Genomic DNA, 16542 nt, shown 5'->3' on the forward strand with positions numbered 1-16542 from the left:
ATGCTCAGCAGTTATTTACATATGCATATATGATGCACAACAATTATTTACATAAGCATGTATGATGCACAACAATTATTTACATAAGCATGTATGATGCACAACAATTATTTACATATGCATATATGATGCACAGCAATTATCTACATATGCATGTATGATGCTCAGCAGTTATTTACATATGCATATATGATGCACAATTATTTACATATGCATATATGATGCACAACAATTATTTACATATGCATATATGATGCACAACAATTATTTACATATGCATATATGATGCACAACATTTACATAAGCATGTATGATGCACAACAATTATTTACATATGCATATATGATGAACAGCAATTATCTACATATGCATGTATGATGCTCAGCAATTATTTACATATGCATATATGGTTGCACAGCAATTATCTACATATGCATATATGATGCACAGAAAATATTTACATATGCATATATGATGCACAACAATTATTTACATATGCATATATGATGCTCAGCAATTATTTACATATGCATGTATGATGCTCAGCAATTATTTACATATGTATTATGCACAACAATTATTTACATATGCATATATGATGCACAACAATTATTTACATATGCATATATGATGCACAACAATTATTTACATATGCATATATGATGCACAACAATTATTTACATATGCATATATGATGCACAACAATTATTTACATATGCATGTTTGATGTACAACAATTATTTACATATGCATGTATGATGCACAACAATTATTTACATATGCATGTATGATGCACAGCAATTATTTACATATGCATATATGATGCACAACAATTATTTACATATGCATATATGATGCACAGCAATTATCTACATATGCATGTATGATGCACAACAATTATTTACATATGCATGTATGATGCACAACAATTATTTACATATGCATATATGATGCACAACAATTATTTACATATACATATATGATGCACAGCAATTATTTACATATGCATATATGATGCACAACAATTATTTACATATGCATGTATGATGCACAACAATTATTTACATATGCATATATGATGCACAACAATTATTTACATATGCATGTATGATGCACAGCAATTATTTACATATGCATATATGATGCACAACAATTATTTACATATGCATGTATGATGCACAACAATTATTTACATATGCATATATGATGCACAACAATTATTTACATATGCATATATGATGCACAGCAATTATTTACATATACATATATGATGCACAACAATTACATATGCATATATGATGCACAACAATTATTTACATATGCATATATGATGCACAGCAATTATTTACATATGCATGTATGATGCACAACAATTATTTACTTTTGGATGCATGATGCACATCAATTTAAGGTTAATGCTTAATATTAATTAAAATATGACCAGGAACTAAATAAATAGTATAGCATTGTAATATCTTCTTGTGGCATGAATGAAAAGTTCCAAAGAATAACGCAAATTGTAATTATTTTTTGACAAATTTCTGTCACTTTCATTTAAAGATGTTGAGGAATTTATGTGAAAGTAATGAAATCAAAAAGTAACAAAATAAAACTAAAGTTTGAAAAGCTTCATTCTCATAACAGTTTTGTCTTACTCTTGTTTCAGTATGATCTAATTGTTTGGTATAATCTTATCAATATAATAAATAACATATACGGTAATGTGTTATAATCCCTCTGCTTCCTTCATTTTTTTATTTATTTAAACTGTTCAAATATTAAGCATATTTTTGAAACAACACAAAAAAAAACACTTACCTTGGAATTTATTTTCAATACTGTTCTCTAACTCTTCAATTTGGCTTTCTATCTGTCTTTTTTCACTCATCAACACTTCTATAAACAGAAAAGAATTAGCAAAAATAAATTATTCAAGACAGATAATTCAAGGTTTGTACATATTTTCAATGTCCATAAGTTTTTCAAAGGCCTTTTCCAGACAAAATTCAAGTTTGAAAAACAAAATTTTTTTTTTTTTTTTACAATTCACAGCAATTTGAAAAAGTGATAAAAAAATCAAATATACAACAAACAAATGTTACCATAGCCAATAAAAGTTACTTTGCAACCTACCTGCATCATTTTTGGATGTTTTAGAGTAGTTTTAGCTGTGTTTTATTTCATCTCAAATATTAACTCTCTTTACATCTTTTAAATTTCTAACCAAGATGGCTGCCGTCTTGTTCATTTTTTCATTTATACAAATAAAATTATGAGACAACTTCACACATGTATGTGTGTATATATTCTTGCATGAACACAACTTTGATAGCTACACAGTTATTTTAATATTATTTACTAATAGAATATTTATAAAATACTAGCATGGGTGCCCGGCGTTGCCCGGGTGTTTGGAGGTGTGTGTTGAGCAAAAAGAAAAAAAAAGTGGTAGTAGGAAGGCAGGCTCGAACCCGTACCGCGAAGGAGGAAAAGAATGTGAAAAAAACATGACGTCTTTGCTGTTACGACCACCACCAAATCGGAAGTGACGTAGATTTAAATTAAGGCTAGACAATCGAAAAGAGGGGATGACTTTTGAAAATATCAGCAAAAAAACGACCCCTCCCTGTAGAAAAGTGCCCAGTTGAGGGTGAAGAAATTAATATTTTTAGCCAATTTTTTGATATTTGTTGTCTGAAGGGCTGAGCTTCAAAATGATACTGATCTTGTGAAAATCCGTCACCTCTGTCAAAAGTTTTAGGCAAACATGCGTACATACATAGATTTATATATTGGTAGCTCAAATTTTCAACCCAAACCGATTAAAAAGCTTGCCCTATCTCTGAATACCATTTATGTAAAATTTCAAATGTTTAGACCAGAAATTGTCTGAGTAATTTGGTAGAGACCGCGTAGGTCAATTTTTTTTAAACTTTGACCCCTATTATGACCCCTTAACATTTATTATTTTGGGATCAAATCAAGTTATTAAGTAAGATCCATGTCCAAGGAACCTATCTAAAATTTCAATTGTTTATACCCAAAATTGGCAGAGGAGTTTGGTAGAGTTTTCAAAGGTCAAATCGTTGAACTTTGACCCCTTAACAGCCAGATTTCTGGCCGAAAATCGATTACAAAGATTTTTCCAAATCTCACTACCCTGTATATCAAATTTTGAGTCTGTAGACTGAAAATTGACAGAGTTATTGTGTAGGGAAATGTACACAGACAGACAGACTCTTTCACTTTTATAGATATATAGATGTATAAAATAATAAAATAAAATAAACAAAACTCTAAATTCCTATTTAAAAACTAATTATGAAAATAAATCCATCATAATGCATTTTGGTTTCTCTCTAAACAAGTCATAAAGAATAAAACAATGTTAATTTATGTTACCATAACAGTTAACAATTTGGCTCAATGATGACTAAAGAACACCATAATAAAGCAAATTAACCTTTAAAAATAATTTTGTAAAAGAATAAAACGATATAATTAAAGAATAAGCAAAACAAAATGAAAGTAACAAAACTTCAAAGCAACTCCAGGAAGATATTGTCAGTATTTTTTTATAATCTGATGATTGGAGGTGTTTGAATAGAACGTTAATCTTTCGCTGTCATCCCTGTTAATTTAATGTGATACATAGCATGTTTAGTTAAATGAACATTGAGAACATGCGTTAATACATTACTCATGCTATGTTGTGTATAATACACAAGAAATGCTGGGTAGCCACGTTAGTTTACAACATAACAATGGAGCATCAAATTTCTGTCCAAGTGTAATGACACCTGTAACCGTTTTCAAAATCTAAATAGAAAAATTTACAAAACTGATTACTATTTTATTTTGAATCAAAAAGTCATGATAAATTTACTTTTTATCTCAATCAGAAAATAATTTATTTTGAATATATTTTATTCACAAAATTGTCGTGTTCACAATGTATCAACACTTGAATTCTGTTACCTTCTTCAGCTTTGATTTTTCATAGTAAATCTACTGTTCCTATTTGTTCCATGCCTTTTAGATATTTCATATTCATGTTTCCCTTTAACAACCCATTAGGACAAGAGTCTATAGGAAAATGCCTTTTTAATGTAGCATGTATTTAAGCAAAATGCAGACACATCCATGCATACACCTTTTAACCAACGCATCAGTTGTCGCCCCTGTGGTAACTTTCACTTTGCCCAACAGGTGGTGCTCCCTTTTTCCTCTTCTGTTTTCTCTGTCTTCTTTCTCTTTCCACTTGAGACATGGAGCTGACAACACATGTTTGCCTTCAATTCAAACCTCAAATGTGAGTGGTATGCAAGTTACATCCACGCCTCGATAGGGTATTTATCTTTTCTCAAGATAGGTTCCGTACAAACAAACTCTTATACACACAATGACCTTCCAAGGTATGCTTCTACGAACTCTCACGTACATTCACAAACGCATACACACAACGAACGTTTATCTACATGCAAATTAGTTATAAACACACGAACACTCTGTAACATATGTAACCTTTCTGTGTAAATAAATATTCCTTGTACATATGTAAATATATGATTCTGTTTCAGCGTGCTTCATTTTCAATGTCTTAAATGTACTCATAACACTTGCACTTATTGTTGATTGTTTTCTTTATACGCTGTCCTACTAACGACGACCTCTAACAATCCAGCTTATTGAACACGCAACCTATTCACATAACCGGTTCATATATGCAGCTTATTCATGTAACTGGTTCATATACGCAGCCTATTCACGTAACTGGTTCATATACGCAGCCTATTCACGTAACTGGTTCATATACGCAGCCTATTCACGTAACCAGTTCATAGCCGCAGCTTATTCACGTAACCAGTTCATATCTGCAGCTTATTCACGTAACCAGTTCATATCCACAGCCTACAAAGAGGAGATCCAGCTATACAACCGGTATACTAACTGCACACTGGGTCTCCCACAAGTCTCATACATGCAACCCAATGACTGCCTTTCAGCAGCTGATTTTTTTTTTTTATCAATATTTTCCACAAATTTGGTAAGTTTAATAATTGTCTCCTACCTTTATCATATGAATGGATCAGAGGGGATTGCAAATTGCTATGTTATGATGACTGAACTTATACATTCATGATCTGAAAGCTTCATCTCTGTTGCAGATATTATATTGACGGTCTGAAATGCAACCTGTCATGAACGTGTGTCAGGAGCAGAGATATGTCATTGAATTCCTGAAAAAAAGTGTACTGAGAATGGTGGCGACTATGTAGAAAAATAAATTATAAAGCCCAAAATGCTGCTCATTTTATTGGTATGCCTTCAGTCTTCATAGCTCTTCAACTTTTTGAGTAAAAAAAGGAGGCTTCACTTTTGGAATGACCCTCATATGACAAAACGTACACTCTAGATCCTCATGCACAGCCATCGTTCATTGCTGACAAGTGTGTTGATAATAGTGATTACACAGAAAAATAAATTATGCAGCAGAAAAGCTTGCTCATTTTAATGGTACCACTTCTATCTTCATAACGCTTCAACTTCAAAAATAGTAGGAAGCTTTATTTTTGGAATGCCTCTTTTACATTTGCATTATTGAATTTGATTTATTCCCCAAGTGCAAACATGTATACAATTTTATCGATAACTGAGTCTGTTTTAGTTCCTCTCCAAAGAATGAATTTGGTGCAAAGTAATTTTCATGCAAGAAAATGTGCTTCTAAGGTGATGTCATCTTCATTGGTAAAAAAAACAAATTAACATTGCCCTACTTCTGGTCTGCTGGGTCACTCTCTTATGTAACGACCCTATTTTGTATTATCTTGAATTTGAATAAGCTTGCAGACGCCTGGACAACATCTCTCCTGTATGTACATTGTAATACAAGCAATTACAAATGAAACAAAGAAACACAGAAATGATAATGTATGTGATGTGAATGGTAACATTAAATTTGTTAGTAGCTAGTCAAGCTTCAATTGTCCTTTGAGAGAGAAATACAGTAGCACCGCAGGATATGGCATTAAAAATTAGTAATAAAATGCAGTACAGTATATAATACACATGTATATAATCAAGTAACATTATAAATAGCATCGTAAGGCAGAGCAAATACCGTAACCAGGGGTTGGAAAAACATTGTATTCCACATCGTAATCTGAAAAAAAAAAAAACGTATCCTAGGGCCACCATATCCCGGGTTTCTACTGTATATATGTAGACTTTCCTACTCTTAGCCAGTATCACTGCCTTTCTTTGAAATCTATAGGCTTTATGGTAGAGCTTCTATTTCTTCTGATGTTTTCATTTTCTACCTTATTTTCCTCTCCTTCTCTCTCTCTCCTGTATTTCTTTCTCTGGTAGATCTATATATATCGCACTACGCTGTAACCAAAATGGTCTTCTGGCATTATTTAATCTTCACTCAAATTTTCAAACTCATTCTGAACTGTGCATTATTTTGTCTTCTGACAATTCATTCTGCAGAGATTGGAAGGAATCATAGAGATTTCATCATTATTTTGCTCTTCATATTTTCTCTAAGGCCTTAGCAGATCTGCATGGGTTTATATATTGCCCCCCTTTCTTTCTATTTAACATTGCTTCTGCATGATAAATTCTACCCTTTCTGGATTTGATCTTTTTGTACCACATTTTTTCACATGTGGAATAGGACATTGTTAAAGGAGCTCTAATTTGCCTTTACTTTAAACCTAATCGGCTTTCGAGTCTTCTGGCATGTGGTATTATGCGATAGCTTAAAAGCAAACTTGGTAAAAAGGTCTATTTTTTCTTCTTTGTACTGAGAACAGCCTTTAGTCTAGTTTTTATGGTTTGCAACATTCTTTTTGCTAACTCATTTAATTGAGATTGAATGTGATATATGACAGAGTCTTTACAGCCTATTTTTATTTCCAACTAAGATCTTCATGGCAAAACTCTGGTACATTGTCTGATACTTGGGTTTTTGGTATGTTTCTGGAAGATATGATGCTTAGAATCTTTTTTATTGTAGAACTTTTCTTGTCTGACACACAGATTACTTTCAGACTGAAAAAGAATGAAATAACAGAAATCTCACTCAGTTGTGTGCATACTCATTAATGTAGACATGATTCGTATGCACACAACTCCACTTCTCTTGGCTGTGAGTATAAGGTTGATACTGCTACAAGTTTAAGACTCCTCTTCTAGAACATCTTTCTGACAATATTATTTAGTGAATAAATTTTCTTATTAACATTATTGAAAATCATAACCTAATATTAAATGAATGTGTCAAAATTGTTTATATTATAGGAAGGTATCATAAAATTTGAGGTTCAAAACGAGAAAGAAAATTATCCTTTTTTTTTTCATGAGAAAATGTTCAATTATGTTTACAAGCAAGAATAAAACTAATTTTTTTTAATGAATAAATAAAAGGAATAGCAGAATATTTACCAACATCAGTTTTTAATTTGTGGATTTCTTCTGAACGATTACGAATGTCATAAAGTTTTTCCTGAAAACAATTAAAAAAAATTTATTCATTTGTTTGACATTAAAGTAAGATTTTAAATATTCTTTGAAACAATAGCTAATTTAATCTCAACAAATCTTAATAAAATAAAACTGATTTCAGCAAAAAGAGGAAATTATCGAGGTTGTAGCCATTCTTTTTGTTTAAATCCATCACCCATAAAAGTTGAATCATCAGCATAAGCCATGCTTCATGCTACTGCTGATTTTTCAATCTGACAAAACCACCAATATTTCTCTGCTAGTGACAAACAAATTTAAATCACTTTTGTCCTACTGACTCAAACTGGTTCACAATAATTACTTTTAAACCACCAGACACATACTAGCTTAGTTGTCACAATTTCTCTGTAGGATGAGTATATCCAATAAATATAGCATTAAATTTTTTTCTTTCTTTGGAAGATATCGTTTGGTTTCAGTACTCCCACCCTTAAATGGTATAGTTTATAAAAATATAATCTGGCCACATTATTCTATTGTCTAGATTAAGTTCAATAGTTTAGGGGCATATATCATACATGAATTTAAAAAAAAATAATATAATTCCAAATTTGACATAGACTAATTCTTTTCTGTATGAAAATAATCGTATTTAACTTATTTGAATAATTTTTTTAGCTCTGGTGTGGATTTTGGTAAAGTTTACAAAAAAAACTTATTTGCCCATTCTACTTACCAAGTGCTGAGAATATGTTTCCAAATTCATAATGAGTGATTCATAAAAATATTTTTTTTAAACTTAGGCATTTACTAAATGGTAACATTTACAAAAAAAATTTGTCCATGTAATTTTTAAAATATTTCAAAATTTATAATGATCCATTCAATAGATAAACCTATATACAAATACCCATATCTACTTTTAGAAATAGCTTAAAGCATCTCTATTATCAGGAGAATGTTTTTAGGCCAGCTTTAATTTCTGCCCCAAGTTAAAAAAAATTATCTTTTAATTCTAAATATTTGCTCTGTACTGCATTGAGCTCTCAATTTGAAAATATGACTTTTGATATATATTTATATCAAAATATAATTTGATGCTAAACTGAGATTTTCATTCAGATTGAAGTTGTAACAACACACTCATATGTATATTATATATATAGTTGGGGGTTTGAGCCATGGTGTATATATATATAGATATGTACTAGCAGACTGTCCGGTATTATCCAGTTGTAAAATATGCTTAAATATATATATTTTTTTTTTTTTACATGGAAGTCACCACTTATCAAGGCCCTGAGGCCACTCGGAGATAAGGGTTATTGCGTGTACAGTAAACAATGGGACAATATCGTAGTAATAGTTAATAATGGAGATCTGATAAAGTGTCTTACTTAAGTGGGCGGTTCATCAGAACTTGTTTATATTGAAGACATCCAAGTTGTAGTCAGGTGGGAAACAGGCAAACGGAAGAGAATTCCACAGGCTTGCACTTCTGAGAAAGAAGCTTTGTCCATGGAATCTATGTTTTGATTTAGGCACAGATAAAGAGTGGGTAAAATTACTGATAGTGGTTTCAGCCAGAGGGGGGTGTTTTTCGTGAAAGATTGGCGAGGGGGGGGGCAAGACATTGAAGCTCAGACGAGCACTTCCCATGGAAATAACGATAAAACAAAGACAGGCTCGCAATGTCCCTTCTGTGGGAGAGAGGTTGCAGGGAAGAGAAAAGCCCCCCCCCCAATAGGCTACAAAGTATATTTTGTATTCTGTCAAGGCTGTTTTTAACAGCTGCTGCCCAGATATGGCAGCAGTACTCTATCCTTGGACGTACTTGGCTCTTATATAGATAAAGAATTGCATCAGCAGTGAGATGTCTGCTGGAGCAGTAGAAGAATCCCACCATTTTTCCAGCGACCTTGGCAACAGATTTGATGTATGTCTTCCATTTCAGATCAGGAGTAAAGGTCAATCCCAGAAGCTTGTCAAAACATGGAACTTCCCCAAGACGAGAGCTATCCATTTCAATTGATGCCATATGGGCATCAGAGCGTTGATGATGTAAAGATAGAAGCTTGGTTTTAGATGCATTAAAAGTAACCAGTCACCTCTTCCCCCATTGTACCACGTGCTCAAGATCAAAGGAGACATTAAAGTAACATAAAGTAACATTAGCCTCCTCCCACTTTTCACCAAAATATTTGAGACCATAATTAACCAAGCTCTAGTCCATCACCTTACAGATGCTAAACTTCTGACTGACCAACAAAATGAACACATATCTAAAGAAATGGCAGAAACACTAGAGGATGACCTCCGATCCGTAGTGGAATGGGGACAAAAATGGATGGTCACATTCAATGCTGCCAAGACTAAACTTGTTTCCTTCAATAATTACAAGAAACCTTCTCTACCACCAATAGCAATGGCCAATGACTCGTTATCTGAAAGTACATATTTTAAACTCCTCAGCCTAACGTTCACAGGAAACATGAGTTGGAACAATTACATTGAGAGTATTGCCAGGACCACTGCGAAGAAGGTGGGTTCTCTCTACTGTGCTAGAAAGCTACTAATGCCCAAAAGTATCCTATACCTCTATAAGGCCACCATTCGCCCATGTATGGAGTATTGTTGCCATATTTGGGCTGGTGCATCTGCCACTAGTCTCTCGCTCCTAGACAAGGTTCAAAAGAGAGTCGCCAATCTGATAGGTCCTGAACTGTCATCTAAACTTCAACCTCTGTTCCATCAACGACATATTGCATCCCTCTACAAGTACTTTAACAGTGAATGCTCTGACGAACTGCAAGCCTTTGTGCCCCCTCGACGTAAATACACCCGACAAGCAGCTAAATTCCACCCCTTCACAGTAGAGATCCCTAGATGTAAGAGAGCCTTCTACGCCAGTAGTTTCTTCCCCAGAACAGCGAGACTTTGGAATTCCCTTCCAGGTCCCTGCTTCTCCAACTGTACTGACATGCAGAAGTTCAAGTGTAATGTGAACCGACATCTTGCTGCCCAACTACCTACACAGTACCCCTCATGCTTATGTCGCTGATATTAGCCCCCTACAACAAAGTGGCAATGTGCTTTGTTTGGGGTGAAAATGTAATAAAAAAAAAAAAGAATCAGAGAGAACTTTGTTATTTACGGCCATAGATGGTCGTGTCATCAGCATAGATGTCAACGAATGATTTAAGTATGTGTTTTGAGAGATCATTGATGTAGATCAGGAAGAGAGTTGGGCCCAGGATGGACCCTTGAGGAACACCAGCATTAATACTGTGGGCTTCTGATTTCTGCCCATCAACCACTACTCTTATGAGTCTATCAGAGAGAAATGATTTAATAATTGAGAAAACATTTCCAGTTATACCGTGGCTGGAAATCTTGTTTAGTAGGCCTTTATGCCATACCTTATCGAAGGCCTTTGATTTGTCAAGAGCAATTGCCCTAGAAAGGAAGCGTTTGTCGAGAGATTCACTAATCCTGTGAGATATAACCGTTATGTGCTGTAGATCTAGCAGAACGGAAACCATATTGCATGTCACTAAGAAGGTTATTTCTACGAAGTGGTTGACTACTTCTTTATTTAATATGGATTCCAGCAACTTACTCATGACACATAGGAGACTTATTGGTCTGTACTGAGAGGGGGATGACTTGTCACCTGAATTCTTAAATACAGATCATACTGATGAGGTTTTCCAGGGTGTTGGGAAGCAATTCTCCTTAAGACAACGCTTAAACAGTTTTGTAAGTATGGGAGCAAGTTCTGATTGGAGCTTTTTCAACACTATAATTGGAATGCCGCCAGGGCCAGTTGCTTTACTGGAATCAAGGTTATTGATTAGCTTGGCGACATCACACACAGATTTGTATGTTGCATAGCGTGTTGTCTGTTATAGGAGAAAATACGGAGAGTTGATGGCCTTGGTCGCATAGGGTAGAATTAGCTGCAAATTTTTTGGCAAATAGTTTGGCTTTGTCTGATGCTGACGAGATGACCTCAGAACATTGATGATGGTTGGGATAGAACGTACACTTCTGTTCAGGATCCTGTTTGCTATTTGCTAAAACTGGTGGGAACCAAGCCGCTGCTCAGCTACTTTGGATTTAACGAACTGAGCATATAGTTCTCTTGCATTTTTTATTACTCTTTTACAGTGATTGCTGGCAGTTCTGAAAGCAGCTTTAGTCTCAGTACATCTATTACGTTGGTAGCTATGCCCCTTAAGACACTTTATCAAATCTCCAATACTAACGATTACTACGATACTATCCCATTGATTACACGCAATAACCCTTATCCCTGAGTGGCTTCCGGGCCTTGATAAGTGGTGACCACCATGTAAAAAAAAAAAAAAAAAAAAAGAAGTGATCCCTGTGCGCGATTCCACTAGGAGAACGATGGCTGGTTGTTAGGTTTTTGTTGGAATTTTTTGGATGGTATGAATCGGTCTATACCTACAATTACCATTCGGTCAGGTCTGATACTATAGAGGACACATCTTTTTTAAACATGGAATGCAGGGGTGGATCAGATATAAAAGTACAGAAGCTATCCCAGTCAGCCATTGAGTATCGATATACTGTACGGTGGAGAGGTACGTCTGAAGACTTGTTGCATTTCATTTTTATAGCAATACACATGAAAAAATTGAAATAGCTTGAAATATTTCAATATTGGTATGCATAGAAAGAGCTTGATGAGTTAAGAAAGAATCTTTTTAAATTTTTTAAATCTGATTAAAATTAAGGAAGTTATGGCTATTTTTGTGCCTCACACGTTTGGATATTTTTCCCTCTTTTCGTCACATTTTTTACACTACTTTTTCAGTAAAAATGTCATATCTTTGTTAAAACACAAGACTAAGAAATGAAATTTACCATATAAGTGTATTTTTGTACAAGGAATCAGAATATGCAACTGAAAATCTCCCAAAGTTTATGGTTTCCAAATAATCTGCAGTAAATGTGCATAAATATGCAGCAATTCCTTAAAAATGCCATGTATCCATAAACAGAAAAGAAGTTGGAGAACTCAAAGTTGAATTGTAATGTGCTTTATGTACAAAAAACTTAAATCTAAACATAAGACCATTTAAAAATGAATATATTGCAATATTTCTTTGGTATTATTGTAGATTAAGACCTTCTGTTTAATCCCACTCAACTCCTTCTAACCACCCCTCCAAAATGTGATTCTACCTTTTTAGGAAATTATGTATAAAATGCCATGAAAAACTTTAATGAAAGATAAACAAATTATTTTAGAATTGAATGTAAAATAATTTCCTATTACAGGTCATTCTAGCATTTTAGGGCAGTTAACTGTTTTTTTTTTCTATGGGAAAATATGCATGCTTTTTTTTTTTTTAAGATGATTATGTGTAGTTTTAAGAGGATTTCTATGCAATGAGAATATGGGGAGGGTTGCCATTTGGACTTTGAATTAATTGTAGGGCTAAGGAAAATTATGTGTGAACATACTGAAAACTTGACAGAGACAAAGCTAACAAAAACAATATTAGAGGGGGAGCGGTTAATTTCACAAAAATTTAATGTAAAATAATTCATCATTTCCTGGCCATTCTAGCATTTTAGGACAGTTAACCAATTTATTTGTATGTGTTTTTTTCTTTAAGGAAGGATCTATTTTTTGTTTGTTTGTTTTAGATGCTTGTATGTGGCTTACAGAGGTATTTTGTTGGGGGGGGGGCTTGCCACTCGAACTTAGTGTTATTGTTAGGGTTAAAGAGTGTTTTAGGAGGAGACTTGCCACACATAATTTGTATTAGAGGTGAAGTTAAGAGAGCTTTTTTTCAAAGAGAGCGTTCAAAAATTTGTTGATTTCTATTTTCGAGGTTGAAGGTGTTAATTCCATAGGCCGTTTATACTACGCTGGAGCAGGTTGTAAAAATATCTTTCGCTTAATAAGTAGAAAAAAAAATAACGAAATAAAAAGCTTCCTAATTGTAGTTTGATGTGTTTTCTAACTGCTTTTAAAATTTCAAGAATATTGATATAGATTTTGAGGGTTTGTATTACTATACACATAGATTCGAAAAAGTTGTCAAAAAAACAAATATATAACAAATAAATGTTATCAAAAGCAAGTTACTTTTCTACCTAACTGGATAATTTTTTAGTGTTTTTATTTAATGTAACATGTTTATTCAGCTTGAAAACAGTGTTTATCGATGTTTTGGAAAATTTAAAATGCCGCCCGACTCTCTTGAAACGGTAAGTTTGGGGAAAAGAGTTAAAAATAAAAAAGTAGACAAAATACTGCTAGAAACTCGCTCAATATATGTTACCGTGACATAGGCTGACATATATTCGGTGAGTTTTTAACAGTATTTTGTATAGTTGTTTTTTATTTTTAACTCCTTTTCTCAAACTTACCGTGTCAAAGAGAGTCGGTCCGGGGACCATTTTTAATTTTCCAATACATCGGTAAACACTGTATGTTTTTCGAGCTGAATAAACATGTTACATTGAATAAAAACACAAAAAATATATCCAGTTTGGTAGAAAAGTAACTTATCTTGCCTTTGATAACATTTATTTGTTATATATTTGTTTTTTGACAACTTTTTCGAATCTATGTATAAACGAGATTTTGATACTTATTTTGATTTTGAAAAAAAAACATTTGTGGCTGTTCGCAGTAAAACATTGTTTTAATTCGTTGTTCAAAACTAATTTAAAGAATAAAAGTGCATGCAAGCTATATATTTACAAAAGTTTATTTTGTTTTTTTAACCATGTTTTTAAATTTGACGAGCAATGTGAGAAATTGCAACAGATTCATAATGCAGAATTGGTTGGGATTGTTGTTATTATACATTCTGAAAACCAAATAGTTCTAAACTAATGTTATTCTGATAACAAAATAGCTCTAATTAAACATATAAGAACATTTATATTCATATTTTCATGTTTTTCTTAATTCGTTCTTGAATAAAAATTAAAGAACGCGTGTTGTTTACATTGTGCTGTGCTATGGCTGATTCTACAGGCTGGAGCTGCTGCTGCTGCTGCTGCTTCTAGTAATACTAACTTCATTTGACCAAATTCGAGAAATAGAAACAATTTTTTTTTCGGGTAGGTCCTTTTAAATTATCAATTACCGCAGTCCTACTCAACATAAAATAATACTTTTAATTGATAAAGATAGTAAAAAGATTGATTTACTTACTACTGGGTGTCCGAAGAATTTTTTTTTCAAAATGTTCAATACTCGTCATATTAAAGTCTTATTTTTAACACGACAAAAAAAGAAATGGTCAAAATATTTCGGACACTTGACAGTATTAAGATTAACACATCTTCTAATTGGTTCCCAAATTTCATGACGAAATTCTTCATACAATCACGGTACGGACCTTTAGAAAACAGGGGGGGTCATTACAAAACCTTACCGAAAACGCCATTTTATGACGTTCACATTTTTATCACTTTATTTGCTTAAAACTCTTAAAATATATAATGTACATTCATATTTATTAATTCATTTGAAAGTATATTCATTTCCGAACAAAACAGTAGTAATTTGAAGACTTGAAGTGCTTTGGTTTAAAAAATATGGCTATTTTAGTAGAACTACCTTGAAATCTGTGATTATCCAAAGCGTTTTTTCGTCCGTGTGTATTACTAATTTTTATCTTAACTGATACAACCGAGTGGTCAGAAGACTTCAGAGGAGATAGACCGGAACATGAACATAGCTCAGGAGAAGTTGTGAGAAAAACGTCTAGAAGGATTGCATACTGACCGGTAGTATCGGGCACATGGGTGGGTTTGTGACCAATCTGAGTGAAGTCATAGGCAATGGAGAAATCATGACAGAACCTCCCTTCATCATCTTGTTTGAGTGGGTCAGCCATTCCACATTGATGTGAATGTTAGCCGAAATATGAGCAGACAGGATGTGGTCAATTTTCTCAGATATGCTCTTAAAGACAGTAACTCCGCTGTTGTGGGGGCGATAGAGGACAAATATAAATGCAGTGGTGTGAGCAAGTACAACCCGGAAGCACATATAAGGTAAATTAGGGTCTTCTCTGGAGATATCCCTACCACACGGAAAGCCATCTTTAATGTTGCCACATATTCCATGCCCATTGGGGGTCAGATTTAGATGTTAAGTCTCCATTAATTATGAACTCATCTAGGGAAGTGGTTAGCCCTATGCCAGTTTCGCTTAGGAACAATATGTCTGGTTTCGTCTCCTGCAATTGGGTTTCAACCTCTGGAAGGTTGAAACATAGACCCTTGATGTTAGAGAAGGAGACATAGTAGTAGGGGTCTACGTTGGAGGATTGGGTTCTAGGTTTGTTTGTGTTATTTTTCTAGAGATAATTCATGTTGACGTTTTGGGATTTGTGGAACAGGTCGACAGACTTGGTTAGAGCAGGCTAGAGAGAGAAAATAAGAGAAAAAGACAGGAATTTTTTTTTTTTGTAGCACATGACAAAGTAAAACCGTAACAATTACCCACTAGTATGGCATCGAGAGACCCCACCAGAAACTACTGCATGGTCCAGAATCCATTCACCAAATGGCAATACAGCAGCCCCAGTACTTTGCATCTGCTGATACGACAGCCTCCTTCGTGGTTAATCCAAGGTTCGGGTTCCTGACTATCAGGCGGATAACATCAGCCCAGATGAAACGTTTACCTCCAGCATCCTTACTAGTGACATGGCCACAAAGATAGACATAGAAACAGAAAATTTCCGACATCTCAGGCTACTGTTCACGCAAGTACTGCCGACCTAGAAAGCAGCTTTTTCTTCACCCTTTATCAGAAAAATCACTCATTGGAAATGAGGACTGAAAGACAAATAAGGAGAAGCGAGAGTTACTGGAACTGCCGATAACACATCCACAGTGCATTATCTACTCTCCATTTAAAAAAAAATATTTTGATTAATGCAAATTTTGTATTTATTATTATACTAGCGAGGGGTACCCGGCGTTGCCCGGGTGTTTTTCGGGGTATGTGAAAAAACCCCGAAAATGTGAAAAACAAAACGAAGCCTTCACGACGCGCAGTTGGAA

The 16542-nt window shown here is 33.9% G+C and overlaps 1 protein-coding gene across 3 annotated transcripts in view; it reads right to left on the reverse strand.

The window, feature by feature from the left end:
• The window catches only part of LOC145291321 (DNA repair protein RAD50-like), a 260298-nt gene that overhangs the window by 156778 nt on the left and 86978 nt on the right, over positions 1-16542 (reverse strand). For all 3 annotated transcript variants that reach the window (XM_080137063.1, XM_080137061.1, XM_080137064.1), the window contains exons 10-11: positions 7450-7510; positions 1819-1896 (exon numbers count right to left, since the gene is read on the reverse strand). In XM_080137063.1, the coding sequence (XP_079993189.1) occupies positions 1819-1896; positions 7450-7510 (139 nt within the window). The remainder of the gene's footprint in view (positions 1-1818; positions 1897-7449; positions 7511-16542) is intronic.

Source organism: Euprymna scolopes, chromosome 12 (assembly GCF_053919585.1).
Source record: "Euprymna scolopes isolate OS-2025 chromosome 12, ASM5391958v1, whole genome shotgun sequence".
NCBI classification, from domain to species: Eukaryota; Metazoa; Mollusca; class Cephalopoda; order Sepiida; family Sepiolidae; genus Euprymna; species Euprymna scolopes.